This window comes from Ammospiza nelsoni, chromosome 7, assembly GCF_027579445.1.
Source record: "Ammospiza nelsoni isolate bAmmNel1 chromosome 7, bAmmNel1.pri, whole genome shotgun sequence".
Taxonomy (NCBI): domain Eukaryota; kingdom Metazoa; phylum Chordata; class Aves; order Passeriformes; family Passerellidae; genus Ammospiza; species Ammospiza nelsoni.
The window spans coordinates 13981628-14004595 of record NC_080639.1 but is presented as its reverse complement, the minus strand read 5'-3'; the positions used below and the strand labels follow the sequence as shown (position 1 = coordinate 14004595).

General features: G+C 43.5%; 1 protein-coding gene across 1 annotated transcript in view; it reads right to left on the bottom strand.

Moving 5' to 3' along the window:
- Positions 1–22554, bottom strand: part of PLEKHM3 (pleckstrin homology domain containing M3) — a 70107-nt gene extending 47553 nt beyond the window's left edge. The window contains exons 1-3 of the mRNA XM_059476338.1: positions 21789–22554; positions 13949–14884; positions 2113–2258 (exon numbers count right to left, since the gene is read on the bottom strand). Coding sequence (XP_059332321.1) covers positions 2113–2258; positions 13949–14884; positions 21789–22446 — 1740 coding nt within the window. The 5' untranslated portion in view covers positions 22447–22554. The remainder of the gene's footprint in view (positions 1–2112; positions 2259–13948; positions 14885–21788) is intronic.
- Between the last annotated feature and the right edge of the window lie 414 nt (positions 22555–22968).

Below are 22968 nucleotides of genomic sequence, written 5' to 3'. Positions count from 1 at the left end.
TCTCTTTTCCTACCCATATGCTACCAGATGTTAAGTGCATTGCTGTTTTTCAAGATCCTGGGTATGGGAAGAGACAGCTCAACAGAGGTTCATTGTTTCTGATTTTCATGACCTGTCTTACCAAAAGCAGACCAGAACCTCTCAATTTCCAAACTAAATTGATGCCACAGCTTATTTTACAGCTGCTGAGCTCATATAACATAAAAAGAAAACCATGTACAGTTACACTGTAAAAGCTCATGTCCTACAGTACTTTTTGGTGCTTGCTTTACCAGAAACAGGACAGAACCCAGAAACACCTGAGGAGGTGGGGAATAGGTGGCAGTGGAAAGGAATGCAGGTTTGCAAACTCTTCATTCAATTTTGCTTACCATTTGGTGGACTGACAGGCACCTTTCAGACTGTGTAAAAACAAAGCAGTTTGTGAATCCTGGAGCCCTGTCTCAGTCCTGACCATCAAATGTGGCATGTGCTTATTTCCTGCAGGACCTCTTTGGGGTGTGCAGCCAGGAGCACATCCTCCTCTGCAGAAGCTCCACTTCCAGGCAGTGCTGTGCTACCTGCAAGGGGCAGGGCAGTGTGCTTATCTTCACCTTCCCTCCCTGCCTTAGCTCCTGCTCTAATAGTTGGGGATGATGTTGGTTTTCCTTACCTGAGGGGTTGTGTTCCTTTCTTAAATTCATCTCTCTGAGCACTTTCACACAAAGACAGGTAAAGCAGTTGCTCAGAACTTGCTTGTGTTCCCAAGGCACCTCATACCTGTTCTGTCTACAAAAAGTGCAAAACTAAATTTCTCACTATTACAGTGAGATGACAATAGATTAAGTTTTCAATGAATGCTTAAGCTTTAAAGTCCTGCTTCTTTTGGTGCCTCAGCTTCCTCTACCACAGGAAACAGATTAGAGCATAGTTTTTATGCTGCAGGTTTCGAAAAAAACCCAGCTAATTTTCTTGGCAGTATTACTGACAACTTGATACGAGGCCTTTGCCTTACCATCCACTAGCCCCATATCAGGTCTGCTCATACTACCACGTGGTAGCAAGTTTAATCCTTGGTAAAAGCATCCAAAAAAAGAACTTTTAAATATTCCTAACTTCTAGGCATAGGAGGGCTTTTTGTCTCCACACCTTGGAGCTTTGCAACTTTGAAGAATCTTGCATTTCACAGAGCAAGACTATAATTTTCCTGATAGCAGGCTCTGGCCACCTTTTAATAATCTCCCCATCTGACAAATTTTCTTCAAGAGACCTGCTTTTCCCCTAATAGGGCATTTACTGGTTATTTTTTTCCTTTTCAAATAGCACATAATAATAATAATATTTGCAGACACAAAACATCAAACAGCCTCTCCTAACAGTGGCTGCTAGGTCTGAAGCTCTAGCATGGTCTGGATTCCTTATGAGTCTGTTATTCTTTCAGCATATACTGCCTGAGATGGCAAAACAACACTGTTAATGTGTTTGCTGGTATAATGCTTTGAGGCATGTAATCAATGCTCCTATCTCGCAACCAGCCACTGAGGCAGCGACAAATAGCAGATTATAAAAGTTTTAGAAAAGCTCTTGTGTGGCAAGTGAACAACTGTAGAATTTTCTTGTTGTGTTACTTTCATCTGTTTGGTTCAATCAAGTGCTGCAGCAATGTCCTTCTAGTGTCCTCAAAATGCTCATGCCAAGAGACAGGACATACTGGGCCTCACAAACATTGCATTTGGTAAGCCAGTTTCCTATAGGTATTTCCACAATTTAGTGGATTCAGTAAGCAGTGCCAATCTTTAGTCCCTGGTGGTCATGAAACAGGTACTCCTCAAGGCTCCAATAACTGCAAGAATTAGAGCTGTTGTGTGCTACCTGTCCCTTGAACAGCCAGATAAGCAATGATGAGAAAGATGCCACCAGGAAGGAGGAGCATGTCTGCTCTGGTGGAGGAACACCTTAGATCTGGCCAAGGAAACTGTGATGAAAACATGTCTTGTTGAGAGAGTGAGGCTCATTTTGTCAACAGGGAGAAAGGAAACAGTATTAGCAGTCAGTGCCTGCAGCCTTCAGGCTGTTGTGTTTCCACCAGCAATTCAGTTCACTTGCTAGCACTGCAACCTGCAGGGCGATTACCTTGTATTTGGAAGTGTCCCAGTTATGAACCAGCCGTGCAGGGATAAGGAAGTTGTCATCCACATGGCAGGTGCTGCAGTAATACCATCCACTGTAGCTGCACACCTTGGCTTTCCCATTGGACAAGCCTATGGAGCGCTGACAGCCTAGAGAAAAAAGAGGAGCAAAAGTCTGCGTTTGTACACCAAGCCAGAGATACACCTTCAGGATGGAGTCAGAAAAGTATTCCTCCATTTGAGATCCTTTTAATATTTTATTTATTGCACCCTAGAGACATTTCTCATTCCATTAAAAAAAAATCAAGAAATAAATATCAGTATTCCTGGACTAGCACTGAAAAAGCACACACTAACTTGGGCATGTGTGACAAAGAGTTCAAACAGCAGTCAAAAGACACTTAGCACTTCTCAAGAAACAAAGGCAGAAGACTTGCTTGTGAGACACTGGACATTTAAAAGCCATGGCCATCTGAAAACCATGGCCTGAAGCTTAGACAGGCCACATTCTACTGTATGCTTCCTCCAGAGAGCTCCCATTTTCCCCACAAGAGAATGGGCCAGCACTGCCTGCCTGCAGGGGTGCAAGCCAGCTCCTGCTGACAGCCAGAAGGGATGCTGACTTGGCAGGTAAGACAGCCACAGAATTAGCACAGCCAAGGCAAACCAGTCAGATCATGAATAATAACTGAGCAGCAGTCACACTGAGAATGAGTAGTTCTTGTTGAGCAGTAGTGACACAGCTCAGTTCCCAGCAGGGTTTATTTCCTTACAATTGCATTACTCCATGTCTTACAAGGTCTGAGATCTGCCTGACACTTTTTTCACAGCTAGATCCCTTGCCTCTTCCCATGCCCTCTTGCGTGGAGCCCCTGGGGAAAAACAATGTATTCAAAAGCTGCTGCTTTGGTTGGAAAGAACTAATGCAGACATCTCCTTCATCTGACCACCTGTTTTCACAAAACACATAAAAACTCAACATACTCGACACTTCTGTCTTTCAATGGTGACTAAAATGAGCCAAAAGGTTCATATGATATTAGAGTGCATGGCTGAAGTCAGACAGCATAGTCACATTTAACAATTTGCTCAGGAAGTGAGGCTAAAAAAGTTTGGGTAAGGTACATCAAGATGTCTGTGGTTGTTAACAACACCTCTAGACACAGCTCATGTGACAGAATTTCTTCTTGTCCTTGAAATGCCAGTGTCCCCACGTGACATTTACAGTTTCAGCCAGAGCACCAGAGCTCCACTCTGGCACATGCTGTATGCTCAGATGGTTTCTGCCACAGCTGGTGAGAAATACTGAGTAGCAGAATCTTTGTACATCACTTTTACTGCAAAAGCATTGGTTAAACAAGAATTTTTCAAATAGAAGTCAACTGACTGATTGCTTTTGTCAATATAATTAATTTCATTTAGTGTAATTATGTGACTTCTCCAGCTGAAAGCATCTTTTCTCCTCAGCAGAAGTTGCATTGATTTGAGAAAAGATTGCAGGTCAGCTATTCTAGGCAAAAACCTAGCTCCTCCTTTCCCACATCAAATGATGTCACCGTGTCCCACTCTGCTCTAGAAAAAATTATTAGAATAACCTAACCAACACAATTGGCTCACTTCTGCCTCTTTCACACTCCAGAGCCACTTGGCCACTGATTCTCTGCAATACACACTACCAAGTGAATCAGTAGGAGACACATCCTGTTTCAATCTCCTTCTTCCCCTGCCCTCTTGGAAGAAGTAAACATATGAACTGGTCAGTTATGATAATTATGTTCATATCAGATAATTATGTTCATATCTTCTCCTTTACTCTTCATAAGACAAGACCAGAACACAAGAATTAATGAGTTCTAGTGATAAAACTGTGTCTGAATGCAAATAGTCTCCCAAGTCAATGCCATTGAAACCTTCTAAACATTCCCCACTACCCAAGACTTACAAGTCTGGGGACGAGGATGGGACAGGACATACTGATTTCACCTAACTAGCACCATGGATTCCACTGGCTGCTACCTTGTCTTAATGCCCTAACTCCTGTCTGTTAGACTGAAGGTAAAAATAAGCAAAAGTCCAATTTGAACTGCCAAAATTCTAGATTAAAACATTTGCAGTTGAGAAAACTACTTTAAGGCCTAATTTCTTGCAGCCTCCTAGAGCCAGAAACTCATTCCAGTCCATGGAGACAGTTTTCTCAGGAGAGGAGTGACAAAGCACAGAAATGCTGGGGGTCTTCTCTCCTCTTCCCTGTATCCAAACCCCTAAGAACTGAAGTCTCCTCTCAGGGTGAGGAGAGTCTCAGCAAGCAATCTTGGATGCCCTTCATCTTCCGAAAGGGTGGTTTTATGAAGAGGAGGAAGTGGAAGAAATTTCTACCCAAGCAGTATGCATTGCTTTCTCCCTTGTTACAACCCTTTCCTGTGCCCATATTTCCTCTTTAGACCTAGTATTTTTCATTCCTCTTCCTATGCTCAAGAAAATATGTTCCGCAAAGCTACATAACAGTTGTGTAGCTGGGGTTTGTTAGATGATGTGGCACTGGCACCCCCTTCACATCTTCCCCTACTTTCCAAGCTCTGCTGTTTGAAAATCACCATCTTTTCCATTCCTCTCTGTTGTGATTCATAATGATGGCTATTTCTACAATCCTTTCAAATCAAGTTATCAAAGCACTGATTTTCTTTGATGTTATGCAGTTCAAAGTGGTGTAGTGTGACAAACATATTTCTGTGGCATAGACCACTTATGCTACTTTGTTTTTTTAAGATGGAAAAAAATAGATCAAGAATGAGAGAGAAAGAAGAGGAAGAAGGAATAGCCATTGGCTTAATCTTGCACCTGGGCATTCAGGTACATCAGCTTGCCATGATGTCTACCAGAAGCAAAGCTAGTACCGATTCCTGGCTTGGAACTCCTGAGCAGCTCTCCCAGCAGGACAATCAGATGTAGCTGACCAACACTGAGATCCATAACACAATTCAACAGACAGTTTAGGGTTTGGGAAGGGACCATGTTTGCAGAGAAAACATTTAATTGCCTACATATCTAAAGAAAGCACCCTGCAGAGGATGGGAGAAAAAAGCAGCAGAACTTTCACCAAATCTCTCTCACCTATTCCTAATGCTCACACAGAATATTATCTATATATAGCATTTGTACAAAGGTCTGGCAAACCCCAAGCCTAATGCAAAGAGATCATCTCTCCCTAAAGAATGTTATAGAGCAAGCTACAGAGGGAAGTGTAGATGTAAGGTACACTGCTAGCAAAGAGAGGGAAGGAATCATCCCAAACCTTTCATCATGGAAAATACAACAAAACAGCCTTGGAATCAAGGAAAGAAAATAGGGGTTAGAAAAAATAGCAGCAAGAAAGTGCTCTTGGGCACTGATGAATCTCTCTCAACATGTCTGTGAGCAGAACAGGAGTATCAACATCAAGAGGCTCATGTCCAAGTGCGAAGCCTTCAGGAAGAAAACAGTACAGAAGGTGAGGTTAAAAAGTTGTAACAAAACTCTCTCCTTGACTTAAGGTGGTAGACTAGCATGGAGGAGGAATCCAAGACCTCTGAACACAATTCCTCTTCTCTGAAGCACGGAAAACACCACTTTCAGGTTGCTGCATACTCTTGTGGTCAAGGAAGACACAACTGTCCTTTTTATCCAGACACCTTTCTCTTTAATCTTTTAGCAAGAAAAGACTGGAGCAGCTCCACAGTGAAACAGAGAAAGTGAAAGACCAAATTAGAATCAAGTACACAACTGTTTTCCTTATTGAATAAAGTTCCTTGCTCGGTAACAGGAAAAAGCAAGTCCCTTGTGATTGTGTGCTATAATTAAATCTGTGACAGATTAGCTTAGAAGCTAATTCATTTAGAAACAACATACAATACAAAGAAAAGAAAATGATCCACAGACTTCAAAAGGCTTTCAGCTTGATAAAGGCATAAAGCAGACTAAGCAGAAGGAGCACAGCAACAAATTTTCAGTGTTAAATCAGACATACAACATTGCTCTATCAGCTCAGCATCAACAGAAATAAGGTGAGAATTACTTCAGTTGCTTACCTTTATTCCTGTGTATCTATTCCAATTCAGTCCACCATGGGAAAACTCAAATTCACAAGGAAGATACACTAATGATCCAATTCAGTTCTCTCTTATGCCTACCCAGGTTTGCATTACATTTTGTCCTTTCCCCATTATTACTTTCCAGAGCAATTTTATTTCAACTAAATAATTAAAAACTTATAAACCTCCAAGCAAAGTCTGACACTACTCACCTTGCTTACATTTTCTGTGAGCTTCTTATGAACTTTAAAAAAAGACAATAAAACTGTAACAGATTAAAGTAAAAAAAAAAAATCCGTGTTGAAACCATGTGGGTTTGACCCTATCAAGTTATAATTACCTAAACAACACAGAAAACTCCTATCATGTCAGCAATGTACACATCCCACTTGAATTATAAACTAGATCAGCTTCTCCAGAAATAAGGAAAGGTACACACAACCAAAGGATGGTCCAACTGTTCCAAGTCAATGGAAACCTTGGCTATCAGCTATAGCTCAGGAATAAATGCTAAAATAACAGACTTTCCATCTTCCTTAGCACCATTTGAAAGTACAAGGTCTGTCTTCTTTTCTTACACATTCCAGCTCAGCTGACAGCCTACCAGTGCAGGCTTGGTGGCTCTGGGCTGTGACTCCAGACAGTGACCCATCCCACCCTACTGGAGATGTCTCACAGGCACCCAGCTTCAGAGCAGCTCTCCAAAGCAGATGAGAGGAATTATTTCCTAGACACCCAGACTTTCTACAATCCGCAAAGATTGGATTGGTGTAGACATCCAATATTTAGATGCCTGGGGGTAGGTGAAGTGACCAAAACCCTTTACATCACTCATGCTGAATGCACAGAGCTGTGACTTTCTCTGTGAAGACGAACAACCAAGGAAAAACCCCCATGTTGGAAACAAGTCAGGTGATAGCACATATGGGTGCACACACAACATTCTGCATGCCTGTATTGTACATGTCCTTTGTAGAAGACAGCATACAGGCATGCTGCAGATAACACAACTAAATTCTGCCTTCCCAGTAAAACCAATAGTAAAGCCTGCAAATATAAGTCCAAAACTTAGAAGTCAAAGTAAGCTTGCATTTCACATATATAAGTCAAGAGTAACATTTCATCACTAAATGAGAACTAAAATCCTAGCTGTGTCCAATGACAAGCAACAAAACTATACATTTGGAAACTAGTTTTTTATGTGCTTGGATTTCCCCACTTGTGTTTCATCAGAAGATAGGTTCTTTTACCTTTTGTGTCAAATTCTAAGAGGTTGCAAAGTTACATTCTTCCCAGAGAATATGCTCTAAGGAAATTACAAACAGCTTTGAAGACATACTTTACACATAAGCTGTTGTTTGTGACCCTTTTAGCACGTGCCCAGTTTACATTCTCCTATTTCACATTTTCAAATCTTTCCCTGTGTTCGCAGGACAACAGTGCTGAGGAGTAACACCACACACTTCAAACTAATCTGGTATTCTTTTCCCCATACCCTTACAGGATTATTCCCTCTGGTATCTGGTGCTTTGCTGAGACTCTGAAGTGCTCCCTGACAGAAGGAAATGGGACCTACCATGAAATGGTTTATTGCTAGGATTCAGTAATTCATCAGCTCTTGGGTCAGGAATGGGAACTGAACACACTCTCTGAAGCCTTGAAGCCTTCCTGCCAGCTAGAAGTGAGGAGATAATGTAAGCATAATAAATAATGGCATTCCCACTTATAGAGTCAATTACATTCATACTTGGTTCTGCATACTGAGAAGGCAGACCAGAGAACAGAGCAAAGAGCAGGCCAGCCATTTGTGTGATCAGAACAAACACTGCTGCCAACACCCTCAGCCAGGTCAGCAAGAGGTTAGCAACATGAGTCTCTACTTAACCCACTTTTCATTTCTGCTCTGCAGTTAGTTTGAAGACCACTTACCTGCACTGCTCACTCCTTGACTTACACTGAAGGCTACCTGGTGTGCCAAGTTTCATTTATTTGATACAGCATTAGCATACCTAGGAATAACCAGCTCCGTTTCTGTTTGAATACACAACTGGTTTTGTATCTCCTTTTAACAGAAGGAACAACTGTGCAATAAGTGTGGATACATACTTTTACCAATGCTATTTGGCTGAATTTCTTCTTGGTCACTCACCACTACCACAGCACTGCCTTGGGCACATGAACTATCCAGTTTTACACAGCACAGGTATATGTCAGAGAGTATAGATGTTGCAGAAGGTCAGACTGAGAATCTAAACCCTTCCTAGCAGGTGGCCTTTGGTTTGTTCTGTAATTTTTTTTATGTTGCCCCTGATTTGATCCACATGCAATAGTTTTGCAATAATACACTGCTTTGGCATGTGACAGAAGAGGGAGAGCCTTGCCAACACACACACAAATGCCTTAGTTTTGCAGCAGTGGACCGACCCTAAAGCAGCCATTTTCCTTCAGTGTTTGTCCCTCAGGGCTGCACATCTGCAAGGACATTCTGATGCCAAACAATGCAGAGTGCACTTCACAGGATTTTTTTACCACAGCAGCATTAGGAGGGGCTCCCTGTGATCCTGGCTTCTGTGACACCTCCAAGATGCACACATCTCTGCTACCTCTTCTCCTCTGTTAATTTTTTCTTAGAACAGCCAGGTAGATCCACATTTTATGGAGCAAGAGTAAAACTGTGCAAACAGCATTGGAACATAATCTTTGCTTTCTTAGGAAACTAAATTAGCAGCCATGGCCCAAACCAATTCAGGAACCTGGTATTAACTGCAACTGCAGAGAAGGTGTTGTGGAGATGCCTGTCCCTTTTCTGGGAAGGTAAGGTCTTTAGTAGCAAAAGCTGGCTTAACTGATTTAAAAAATGCTAGCCCAACAAATAAAGCTCTCTCTTGTACACAATTCACAAAGAAACTCCGAGTTCTCCAAAAAAGAACTGTGGGGAGTATGGGGGTGGTGTATAAGTGTTGGGAGTTTTCAGGTCTGAAAAATACTTCCTTTTGTCCAGAGGTAGTTTTTTTCCATCTCAACAAAGGTGAGACTTAGACATTGAGATTGCCTGGTTTGGGCATTCTTTTCTTTGAACTCTATGCCAAAAGATCCCTCAAGTCTAGTTTCTTTCAACAAATGGACCAAAAAGGTCCCCAGACAACCAAGAGTTCTTTGAGGGTAGTGGAACTCATACCTGGCACCCACAAGCCAGGAAGAAACAAGGCACAGCCAAGAAGAGCCTATGCTTACAGTAGAGACACGTTCATACCCAGCAGAAGTGAGCTCACAATAGCACAATAAATTAGCACATACTGAAAACCTGCAGAGTTGTTGACAGGGACAGATTAGAGCAATGGGGCCACCTATCCCCACAGAGGCAGAAAAGGCACCCTTCAAGGCTGCCAGGGGAATATGCAGATTCATCAGCCAGGACAGTTGTATCAGCAGTTCCTCTTGCAGGGCAGAGACAAAGAAGCCAGTTAAACCCCAGCTGATTGCAAAGTGCACATCAGGGCACAGAACGGGCACTGAACCGATCAAGTACTTATCTAAGCTGCACTCCAGGCAGCAGCAGGCCAACTCCAAACCAAATCCCGAAGGAGAAAATCTCATTCTGTGGAGGTGCCAGCCAAATCCCAGGAGGGTGAAGGACCCAACTTCTACCAGACAAAGCTGACAGTTTTCACTGTCACTTCCTCTAGTCATGCCATCCTAGAACGCCACTGAGGAACTCATCTTATCAATGAAGATTAAATGGCCTCTGTGATCATAACTGATCACTGATAAACAGGTTTAATCAACCCAACTATGTGATATCTTCCAATATTTGTCCAAAATGAGCTGTCATATGGCAAAGCACTGTGGCCCAGCAAACTCGTGTTTTGAAACACGTTGGTCCACTGCAAATAAAGTGCTCCCTGCTACACACATTCCAGTCACCCTTGTTTGGAAACACTCCCCCCACTCCTCCCCCTACAAGTCAGTGACCTTGTTTAAACATGGTGCATTTTCCAAATACTAACTTAGACCATATATTTTTCTGCTCAGCTGGTTTAGAAATCCCACTGCTAGCAGTAGAAGTTTTACTTTTAAATGAATAGAAATAGGGCCTGAAAGACACATACAAGACTAGAAGACTAAAGCCTGAAGTGAAGATACCTAAACAATAAAACCTTTACAGTGCAAAACATTCCTAGGGGATTTTACAGAGTCTCAAATACAGGGAAGGTAAAAAGCTGCTGAAGCCTTGGAAGAAAGAGATCAATTGAAATGAAACCAAGCACAAAACAAATACAGCACTTAGAAAAAGCACAATCCTAAAAGCCTAAAAACCCTGGACAGGTGAGAACAATGGTTATTCAGAACTAACATGTGACAGGAGTGCTAAAAACCTTCCAAAGGACCTTATGGTATTTTATTTTTGTGCTGCATTTTCTAGGTTTATCCTCTAGCATTTTTATTTCAGAGAGATGCTACAAAATAAGTGTTGGGTGTAATGAAGGCTCACTAAGTGTTTGCTAAATTCAAGGATGCTTCTCAACTATCTGTATTTGAGAATACTGTAAGGCTTTTTGAGAAGTTGAACAAAGTTGACATTGCACATGACTATTTTGTTTTGTTTTTAAATTACACTTGCTGGCTTGCAATCTATTAGGAAATACTTTCTTTTCACTAAGGGGGGAAAAAAAGGAATTTTATTTTTACTGCAACAGGGACTGAGATAGAGCAGAGGTTGCATGACCCGTGCATGCTGCACTGAGCTGTCCCCCGGCTACACACAGGATCACAGCACTCAGTGCAGAATGATTCCCTGAAAGACATCAGCTCTCCACCTGCTGCTTCATTTGACAGGGCTGCAAGCTCAGGAAATAGCACATTTACTAACCCTGGCTTCTCTGCACCTAGTGTTGAGCTCAGCCAGCCAAGTCATTCAAGCTCTAATAGCAGTATTTATGGTTTTGGCAAGTGAGGAGACATGGAGAAGCAGGGAGGAAAAGACCGAAGGCACCCTAGAAGAGGAGCAAGGAAAGCCACACAGACAAATGAAAGCGTGCAGAGCACATTTTCCAAAAGGCAGAAATTCCCACATCCATTAGGACTTGCTGTCTAAGTAACAGAGCTCCTGGCAGACAGAATTGACTTCTCTGGAAAAAAAGGTCTGTTTTAATAAAGGACAGGGGGAAAGAAAACAAAAGGTGAAACAGAAGAGAGCCATCAAAAGAACAGGAGCTATGCAAAAACAGGAGGCAAGGGCAAAGGCCATTTGTCTTCCCCATCTATAGAAAGGTGACAAAGAAACGACGATAGTGAAGGGCACCTGGGGATATTTGCTCCTTACAGACGTCCAGGAGAACTTCTCCAGGAGAAATGCCTACCTTTCCCTAGAAGCTTTTCTCTAAGGCAAAAATATAAATAATGGTCACAAAATTAAAAGAGTTTATAAACTCCCTGCCTCTCCACTGCTAATCAGTGGTCTGTTCATTCATTTTTTTCAAATTACAAGTAATGTCCTGCCCTCTGCTGTCAAACAAAGTTAGAAATGTGGAGAAAAGCTTTTGTGTCTGCTGATCAAGCTAAAGACAACTTTTTTCCAACTGCCCTTCTGACTCCAGGGTATCAACACTTTGTCCTCTCTGCCCCATGACTACATCTGACACCACTGCCCTGGCTTATAACACGAGTTGAAAAGTGCTAGCCAGACTCCAAGATAAACCTGTCAATAGCAAGGCACAGACATTCACATTCCTCCCTACCTGGTTGTGAATATCAGCTGTTTGTCTGGGACCAATTCTTTAAAAAGCTTTTACTGAGGGAGAAAAGGAAAGGGGGATGCCGAGAGCATTTCCAACAGGAAAAAAACCAAACCAAAACCAGGGAGGGAAACCCCACAAAGACTACAAAGAGAAAATAAATTTAAAAAGCCTGTCCCCATCAGGTCCTCTCAGCAACCTTCTTTATCAGAGGTTCATTGTCAATCAATTAGCCAAGGCAGCAGGGGTCTGTAGGAAGGGGGGTAGCTCGAGAGACAATGGTCTGCCCTGTTGTATTACTATTTAATCGCTTTTCCTAAATAAATAAAGCAGCCCTGAGGTGCTGTCATGTCAAGGGAATTTATAACAAAAAACCCCTTCATTTTTCATTGGTCATTACTTTTCCTTCCCTCCCACCCCTGCAGGACTAGAGAGGGTTATTACTGTAGCCGTAAGTTCCATCTTTGTGTTGCTTGCCTTTGATTCCCACTCGGACCTTGCCACTTTCTGGCACTAATTTGTCAGGCTGAACAAAGGAGGGATTTGTACCTCCTGTAAGGTCTCAATTAGGAAAGGCTTCTGCTGTATTATGTGCCATTGGGACAGGACACAAAGACGGTAATTACAGGAATTTGCACTAAATGGCTGAAGAATTCACAGCAAAACTTTTCTTCCTCCCCCCTCCTCATCTTTCTGCAAGCTTACCCCTCCCAGCAGCCCTGGGGAAAGCCGCTCTCAATGCCTGCAAGCCGTAATTACCAACAGCAGGCCCCTCAGGTTAAACAGCAGCCCATGCTGAACGGCACAACTGCCTGCAGGGAGCAAGAACAGCGAGACACGCTCAGCTTGCCCTGTGCCTCCTCTCTGCACTAACTTTTCTGAGCCAAACGAGTTTCCCCAGTTTCTCCCAGTTATAACTAAAATTATTTCTTTCTCTGCACCATGGTAACAGCTCCAAGCTCCAGCCAGCCCTAAGGGTCCCAGGAATGGCAAAGGAGTCGCTCCTGCAGAAAGTGCTGTGAATCCCCATCCTTGGGGACACAGAATTCCACTGACCAGCTTCCCACGGACCCACCACAACTCAAGAAGAGTTTCTGTGCACAACAACATTTGTTCAGTTTGGCAGACTAAAAGGAGACCACAGGAGTATTGGGAATGCCTCAGGTGCATCAGGAAAAGACACCATGAAACCCTGGTCAGAGCACCTCATTTTTGTGGGGAATAAATGAGTGAGTGGATATTAATCACCCCATGTTTGGGAGAGGGAATCCACCCTTTCACAGAGAAACATTTACTGCCATACTACATAAAGCAAGACTAAAACCTGTTTCACACTGGAGACATGCATTTTGTTGCCATCTCAGGGCCTGGTTTTAGAGGAGGTAGTTGAAAATATTCACTTGAAACTCTCCTGAACCTCAGTCAGAAGATTAAGCAAAATAGAAAACAAATTACATCAAGTCATACAAACGTGGCCAAGAACAGAGCCGAATTCAGGCAGAAGCCCAAATACTGTGACCAAATCATTAACTGCAATGATGCCAACCTCCATGATGCTCCAGCTGCCAGGTGGGTGCCACGCACTGTGGAGGGATGAGCAAGAACATGACCTGCAGGTGGCTATGAGAGAAGGACAAACCCAACTACACCCACAGACAATTTTGAGTGCAATCCAGTACTTCTAGGGCCCAGGTCTCCCCTGAAAGGGATTTAGGGCAGCCAGCAGGTCCTGGGCCCAAAAAGAAACTCCTAGAGTCATCATGTTCTAGAGCAATCTAAGAACCACACCCCACAGAAGCATGGAGAGGAGGCAGGACCATCACAGCTCACATAATACAGGACTACTCATCAAAAGCAGATGAACCTGTGAATATCCCCATAGGCTTTTCTCCACAGCTGACAAAGAGAAAGGCTAACTATAGCCACAGTGAGAGGCAGGGAACAGCTGTGCTGCTAAAACACACACATGCTCTTTCAAGTGAGTTTCTTTTCCGATAGAGGGGATGTAGGTGCAAGATGCTGCAACCTGGCTGCTCACCTGCACACTTGAAGCTCTGAACCGTGAGCCCTCTCTCCAGAGACAGTGTGGTCAGGATGCTCAGGAAGCTGGTGGTCACAGACTGCCGCTTGCTCTTTCGAAGGTCACTCCCAAAGGGCCGAGCTCCAGGCTTGTTCCTGAGCGTGACCTGTGGGTTCTGAGTCAAACTTCGGGTAGCATTGGCTGCTGCTTTCAGCGCCTCCATCCACTCCTGGGCCCGCTGCCGCGTCTCTGCGCGCAGGCGCAGCACATCCTGGGGAAAAATGACCTGAAAGCAAGAGTCACAGCCATCCTGAGTATCTGTCTGCACCGACAGGCACACATCCACGTTGTAGCTCAGCAGGGGATCTTCATCAAGCCTACCAGGCTGGAATGCCATGAGATAAGACCTGTTCAAGACAAAAGTAAATGCCTTCCAGTTATTCTGGACAGTTAGTCTGTAAAGAGTCCCTGATTTCAGAATATTTTGGTACTCTTTAGTGTTTTCAGTCAAATTCATGGATAGGAAGAGTTCCATAGGCTTCTCTAACACCCCATTAGTTTGAGAAAGGTCACTGTTATTTTCAGGCTTTGGCACATTCTCCAGTTTCTCCTGCTGTCTTGTAAAAGCCGGCCCAGAAGCATGCACCGCTTCCCAAAGTTTCTGTCCCCAGTCCAAAGTCTCCCAGGAGGACTCTGCCTTGAGCTGTAGCTGTGAGCTGTCTGACAGGACAGTGTCCACCACCTTGGTTTCCATGCCACCAGTGACAGCGACCCTTTGAAAACGCATGAGTGGATACACGGTGGGAAGGGTCTGGTTGCCGCTGCTGTCCAGGCAATACAGGTACAGTTTGTACTGAGAGAGTTCAGCGTAACAGGTTTGCCAGTAGCTGTCATTGTCTCTTCTGACTTCCAAGTATCCCTTCTTCAGAAGATTTGAGAACACTGTCTTGTGTTCTGGAGGAAAAAAATTAGAATATTACGATTATTTTTTTAATTGTCTCAAATTACTGCATCCTTCTGGCTTCTCCATCTCTCCTACCCATACATGGCATATCTGAAGACAGGATCACAGAGAGAATCTTCATGTAATAATTATTAAACACAAGCCCTAACTCTACTTTTGAGCCACCAAGAATACAGCACTTTTTTACCCAGAGGTATCAAAACACCTTACAAAAAGGAACAAAGAAACAGAGGGACAGAAAAACAGAACAATTTTCCTGAGAAAGCAATTATCCAGGATGACGATGGCAGAGCAACAAAACACTGCAGGTCTCCCAGAACTTAGTCTAGAAGTGGACAATACTATCAAGTAATCTATTGCCAGCTAAAATAAAATTTTGACAGTGAAAAACACATAAAAATTAAAAACACCTTACCCTCTCTTTCCTGCTCCTTCCCAGACTCAACTTCATGTTTTCACACACACCACCTCTGCCTCCCTCATCTGAAGCAGCTCAGAGGCAAAGGGCATAGTGGCATCTGCTCAGCTCCTCTCTGCTGCTCCTTCTCACACCTTTCCCCTGCTCCAGCATGGTCCTCTCCAGGGGCTGCAGTCCTTCAGGTTAAATGCACCCCTACACGAGCTCTCAGTGGCTGCAGTTCCTTCAGGAAATCTCCACATTCTCCAGCGTGCAGGGAGATCCTGCTCCACCATGTTGTCCCCGGGGGCTGGAGCACATTCCCATCCTCTGACCCTCAACTGCTCTTGACACAGCTGCCAGTGCTGTCCCTTCCTGGGATGTGTTCTGCCAAAGAGGCCCCACCTTGGCTGATGGGCACAGCTGTGTCCTGAGGAGGGGCTGCTGAAACAGCCCTGCTTACAGCACCTGGCACCTGCACTGATCCAGTGAATGCAGACCTGTGCCCAACACAGCACTTTCCTACCACATTCCAGCATGACCTGGGGCTAGAACATTCTGTGCAGCTCTGCTTACTCCAGAGTTTTGCCGATTTATGAGAATCAGGTTCAGGAGTAACAGATATGACCAAAAATGAAAAGTAAGAGGCTGCCCAGAAGGATTCAAACACACACATCTGAGCATCTCAGCACTTCAGGTGCTTTGGAGCAGAGCACAAAACCCAGCCCAAGGCAAAGTCAAGAGGAATCTTCTTCATCCACAGAACACCAGCCATGCACAAGTCACTCCAAGCACTAAAGTGATACAAATTTAAAAGGAATTATCTAAAGCATTTTTGAGTTTTAAAAAAAGGTTTCCATATAAAATTTGTTCCAAAATTTTGCACCACTTCAGCCACCACAGGCAAGATTCATATTTTCACCTTGGGCTAGGCATGTGGCTCTAGGCAATTTTTGTTGTTCCCTGTATAAATTCAGAGGCATTGACTGCTACACTGTAATACCAACTGTACCACTTGGCACCCCAAAACAACGCAGGCCTGAGGAATAAACTCCCATTTGAGTTCTACTTCACCCTTCCATTAAGGGTACCCGTGCTGAGTGATGACTAACAGTGACAGAATTAGCAGACACAAGTAAAGGTTTCTGCCTCGAATTGTCTATCTCCCTTAGAGCCTGCTATTCCTGGCACAGGAGCAAGGTAGCCACCTGGAAACAGCTCCTCATCCACTGCCCAGCAAATTGGGTCACAACAAAATCAGCATCAATTGACTTTAACACAGCATCACAAACCACAGCAATACAAGAGCTGGTCTACTCAACATTTCCACCCTGGGGTTGACAGCCTTTATAGCCTTTGAAACAGGGAGGCATGGAACTGGAGGCATAAAACATTTTCAGCATCTCAGCTTAACCAGTTACACTTATGTTAACAGGCCACACTCTAACAAGCTTTAGACATCATCTCTGAGTATACTGAGGATGCCTGCAACACAGAGCTAAGAGAACAGAAACATCTGAACTGGATGAAGCTTCAAAACAAAACCAGGCCTGTATAGAAACTACATCCCCATCTGTACTGGGCTTCCCAGCTATTATGGCCAAGATTGCTGGCCTGACTGCTCTAACCACTGCTGGATAAGGGGTGAGTCTGTCTGTCCTCCTAGAGCATAAGGAGAGTCAGGGACTCATGAGTATTTGAGGAACTTACTATCCAGGGGCTTCTGATACCAACTGGGGCAGCCTTGGGCTGTACCCTTCATTCTAAGAAGATGCTCCTGCCTTTGGCTGCAAGTACTCCTGTAGCTAATGCTCAGTTTCTTCTATGGGCAAGAGAAAGAATCAGAATAACAGCAGTGTAAAAGCTTTTGCCAGCTCTTCAGCAAAGACCAGCTTTTAAGGATTTATAAGGATTAAGCAGACAAGCTCCAGTTAAACTTAATGAACATACATGAAAATTAATTGTTTGATATCCTTAATATTGGTATGGAAATCTCATGGGGGTTAAAAATGGGGGAAGGACGCTACCTTGCAGCCACCCAAATAAAAAGGAGGCACTTAGGTTTCACCTTGACAGCCCAGCCTCAGCTTCCCCATTTACCCACATACTCAGAACAGAGCCACATACTCAGAACAGAGCCTGCATTTAACTCCATGCTCAAAGGACTCCATATAGAGAGATTTCCTGCAGATATGGCAAAACCCATAACAACTATTTCAAAAACTGCTATTTTGGCACTAGGTCTAAAAAGGTCAGTATAACTATACCTTGCATATCAATAAACTACTGGAGGATATTTCAGCTAAATATGAAAACTGAAAGCCTAATCTATAACCCAAAATGGTAGAGAAAAAGCACACTTTGATAGCCCAAATGGATAGATGTGCACACACATGGACACACTGAAAGAGAACCAGTTTTGTTCATCGTACATCTCTGGCCCTGACATTCATTAGTATTTCTGCACTAACTCAAAAGCCATTAATTTCTCTGAAACCCACACTAATCCCTTTGTAGTGCAGATAATGGACAGCCATTCTAGAGTCATCTTCCCTTTCTATTAATCCAATCAGGGAGGCAGCGCTTCTGCAGCTCCAACTGCAATCTCTCTCGCTTCCATCAAGTACAGATGACTGTTCAAGCTTCTCCATAATAAGACAACTCATAACCTTCCCCCACCACCCCTCCTTCATCGACACACAGGTCTGCTTATCTTTTGTTGAGTTAGAGAAAGGCTATCTCTCCCTGTCTTTCACAGAGGCACCCCCCTCTCCCTCCTTCACTCCAAGCTCTGTGAAATCGGCTCCAATGGCTCTGCTCAAACTGGGACAGAACCAGCAGCCACCTTGATTAACATTCAAATGCCTCATATTGTTTAGGTCAGGGCAATAGATGCTGGCAGAGACAGGTTGAATTCGTATGCTGAACATACACACACACCTCACAGCTCTGCTCCTTTATCTCTTCCACATGCACTGTGCCAGATAATACCTTTTTACTCAGAGAGCAAATGGTACCATCTCTCTATCCACCTTCCAAACAGAAACTGCATCTCTTTTCCTCCTTATGGAGACAGGCAGAGTAAATTGAAGAAGAGTAAAAAAAAAAAGGAAATAATCACAGTAAATGGCTCACATCTGAGCCATTTGGAGTTATAATTTCAAGGAAAGAGGTGGAAGAAGGCAGAGAAAAAACAAGAGAGTCTCAGCAGCTGGGACAGAGCAATATCTTCCTCAGCATCTCTCCTCTCCATTGGGAAATGCCCCCTTGTCCCAGATAGGAAACCTGCACATTGCACTGAAACCAGGCCAGCCTAGCACCCCGCCACCACTGGCCACACTTGGGGCAGCTGGTGCAACCAGCACCCCAGAGATAGAGACCAAATTTTGTACCAGCATGTCCAGAAGATATTCACTCCAGAACAACTGGCTGTACTTGCATCTCAGCTGGCATGGCAGGAAAGCTTACTCTGTTTTTCCACCACTGAAGCATTTCTAACAACAGTCATTCCAAGTAACTTGGAAAAGAGCAGAAGCAGAGATGCCCAGTTTGTGAGGAGTTTGAGGGGGCACTCCTCTCTGAATTCTCTAGTGTTTAGTAAGTGATGAGTGTAAGTTACAGAGTTTTTGCCAGTAGTTTTCCTCTCAGATTTTTAAAAACTCAACATTTTTACAAAACATGTTTGGGACCTAAAATGCTCTCAAATTAGGTTGGGCTAGTCACCTTCTTGGTGGGATTTGCTGGATCACGGACAAACTGTGCCTCAGATCCACAATGTTCACTATCTTCCTACTTAAAAATACAGTCTTTTCCTCCCACCTGTTTTCCCTCCTGGGTCTGCAGATACGTATCCTTCAGTTTGTCAGTGTGCAGGTGCTCAACACAGTGACAGCTCTAGAGTTCTCCAAGCTCACAGGCAAAACAGGCAAACAAAACAGCTAGCTGGAAAAAGTACTGAAGCACCCACACTGTCAGGAGTGGCAGTGTTTGAATAACACCCACATGGCCATCAAGCCATGCTGTGTTTAAAACACTGTGTTTTAAAAATCCAAGCCAAGCTTCACTGTATATTACAGAAGCAGTATTCTCTCTTTGTCTGCCAGGCCACATGCCCAGAAATACAAGAGCCTGCCTTGAATTTGCTAACAACTTCTGTCTTTGCTAGCTCTGCTTCCTGCTTGTGTCCCATAGCACAACAGGCTTTATTTCTAGCACATGAGTTCTTTCACTAGCAGGCCAAAGATATTGCCCCAAAAGGCACAGCTTCTTTTCAGGTCCTTTTCTTTCTCAGCACTTGGAAAGGATTCAGTGTCATTTTATTTGTATTATGGTTTAGTGGTAGAATCAGCAGTGCTGGGTTAACAGCTGGAGGAGATAATCTTAAAGGTTTTTCCTAACCTAAATTATTCTATGATTCTATAACAGAGCAAGCAGTAGGAAGAGAGAAGCCCACAGTAATGGGTACACTACGACAGTAAGGAAATAAAACAGTGAAGAGTTCACATATGCAGTAACTGGGACAGCTCTGGAGGACTGGGAGACCTCTGCAGGCTCCAGAGGGAAGTCCTTTACAGCACTGAGGACTGACAGGAGTTGCTGAAGGTCCTCTCAGTATCTCACAGCATTCATTTATTTGGATTAAAACTCTGAAAAGGGATGTCTTATAAGGATGCAACCACTATGACCCCTTCAACAACTGCAGTAGGTTTTATCCAATCTCTAAATACATTCTTCAGTCTTTTCTGGAAAATAATTAGTAGCCACAGACACACGTCTGTAAAACCTACTTTCTTGCTTTTGCACTTCTCTTTTCAGGTCAGCTCACAGTAGCAGCAAACTCTTTGTGAGGCTCTCTTGTAAACACAGAGGGAAGAAATAGCACAGCTACCTTGTAAAACCTGCACAGCTGCTGAACAGAACAGGTAAGGGAAACAGGTTAAAAAGGGATATTTTCAGAGCACAGGAGCTCTCCTTTCTAAAGTAGGTACCCCTGCCTTCCAACATTCCATAGAGAAAGCTCCTGGAGGGCACACAGCAAACACTGACTACCTCCAGAAGTGGGTCCTTGGGAATTTCATATTACAGAATCACAGATTAAGCTTAAAACACTATCAGGGACATGTACAGACCTTCAATGGCTCCATTTAAAGGGAGTTTCTGTGAGCATATGAAGTTGTTACACATCAAACCCAGGAGATGCCCAGGATACAGCTGACGAAAACGAGGAGCTCTGTCTCCATACTTGGGAGTGCATTTCTATTCTGCATCCTTTCCACAGAAAGATACAGAACAGAAACTCCACTCTACAAGAAGCAATACATCTCCCTAAACAAAAGTAACAGCAAGTGCACTTGCCTTTGTCACCCTTCTTTTTCTACAGCAACTATGTCACAATATAACACAATGTGTTTTTACCTATATACACACTTATATATACACTTAAACATACTTACATGTTATATATATTTATACACACACATGTCCCCCCACACTAACACTTAGGCACCTGCTTTCCATGTTCCAATATAGCTGACTTACCTGGAAAACCCAACACAAAAAGTTTCTTTTAACCCTAAACAGACCACCTATTCCTAACTGGAGTCAAGCCACCATGTGCATACAAGCACCCTTTCACAATCCCTTCATTTTTAGTTAAGCCCTACCTTTATTTAGATTACAAAAATCTTTGTGGCACTAGCTGCTGTTTCTCTCTGTAAGTGCCTGGCCCATTGCTGGCATCTACAAAATAAGTCATGGAGATGGAGACACTGGGTCAGTGTTTCCAAAGCCCTGAGCACCTCTTCAGTGCAGTGCTTGGGAAAAGGAAGAATACCACTTGCTGAAACACTGCTTCGTATGGCTCACTAGAGATGCCTGCCTCAATCTGATAACAACACCTCCTGTGCCCCACACAATGCTGGCAGGAATGCCTTCATATTGACAAATTGACTGCTTTAGCTTCTGTTACTTGCTTATGGACTGAAAATTCAGCATCATTTAAAGAAAGAGAGCAGAGATCTTTGGGCCTTACAGTAAAGCTCTGTACATCAGCCCTCTTTTAATGGCTGCTCTTTCACTTTATGAAAACTGCTTTTGTTTGGATTTGCCATTCTTCCAATAGCTTTAACATTCAAAGCTTTTTTTAAGTTTGGGAAATCATTCAAGGAAATGATCAGAAATACATAGCAAATAAATAATTTTGTCCTGAGTCAAACTGAATAGGACAGAAGCAAAAAGTAAAAAAACTTTAGATATTTAAACTATAAAAAAGAACAGGAATCAAGGTAAGTTCAAAAAATTATCCTTAGGCAGGCAAACACAGAGTTAAATCAGTATGGCTCTTTTGTCTTTGATGTATCTTCGTTTAAGAGTTACCTCACAGCTAGATTGTGAGTAGGTTTTTTGTGTTTTTTAACATTCAGCTCCTCTTTCAAGACAAATATTAAAATCAGATAGGAAACTCCTCATATAAACACAAACAAAGCAGCAGCACAAACCTGTGTTTCCTTGGATATCCCCTCCGTTGGTTAGTGCCAGGTAGGAAAGCAGAGCACAGTTATTGTCCTGCCCAGGTGCAGGCGGCTGCTGCAGGGAGGTGCCTGTGAAGACCACTCTCCAGTTCACGTGGCTGATGTCAGAGCGTGACCTGTTGTGACCTGGTTTGAACATGGAGGCTTCCTCATTCTGCACCAGGATGTCATTCACTGAGCGAGGCCTGTCCCTCCGCCGCTGGCAGATCTTGAAGATATTAAAAGCTGTGGTGTCCCCTTCCCCTGCCCAAGCAAGGTTGTCAGCAGCTGTTCCCCTCTGCACCATGCACTGGTCTTTGGCAGGGAACACTGTCTGAGCTTTGGTTTCCAAGAGGCCATTTTTGCAGTGATCCCAGATGAGGCTACTTTTGGCTAAGGAGGCGACGTTCCTCAGGTTCCTGCTCTCTGTTATCTGATCAAATACCTCATGCCCAACCAGTTCTGGGACCTCCTGTACACCATACACCTCAGAGGGCTGCACAATCTTTTCAAGCTTAGTATCAAAACTATTGAAAAAGTCTTCAGTCACTTCCAAGGCAGGGCTAATGTCATCCACTTCAAGAGCCTCCATGTCCTGTGCTGCTGTGGGCTCAAGGCGGCGCGATGAGTTAAGAAGATACCACATCAATATGGACCCAAAGGCCTGCTTCACATCTATCCTTGGCACACCATTAACTTGGACGTGGTGGGCAAACACAGTCACCAACTCAATTTGTCTTCAGAGGGAAGATCTAACACCCACTGACCAAGTAGGCTATGGTCCCGGTCTCATGGGGATGAAGAGTACCTGTTAAGAAAAGCAAAACATCACATCAGGAAGAGTCTATTCCCAGGTAAATATGTGTAATCACATCACTCCTTTCACAGTCATAATCCCCTTCGTTTAACTTTCTCCTTCAATTGGCACCAAAATCACTGTGTGTGAAGAAACCCTTCGTGTTTCTGTTGTTCACTCTGTATGAACTCTGTGTATAATCACTTTTTGAACTGAAAGCTGCAGAGAGGAGGATGGGACACCAGATGATGGAAACCAAAGCAATACCATTTGTTAACCAAGCTTTAGAAAGCTGCATTGAGAGATTGCCACCTAAGGAATGCTTCATAGAGTTTCCCTTAGGCCTTTCCCTCCTTTTCTTTTTTTCTAATA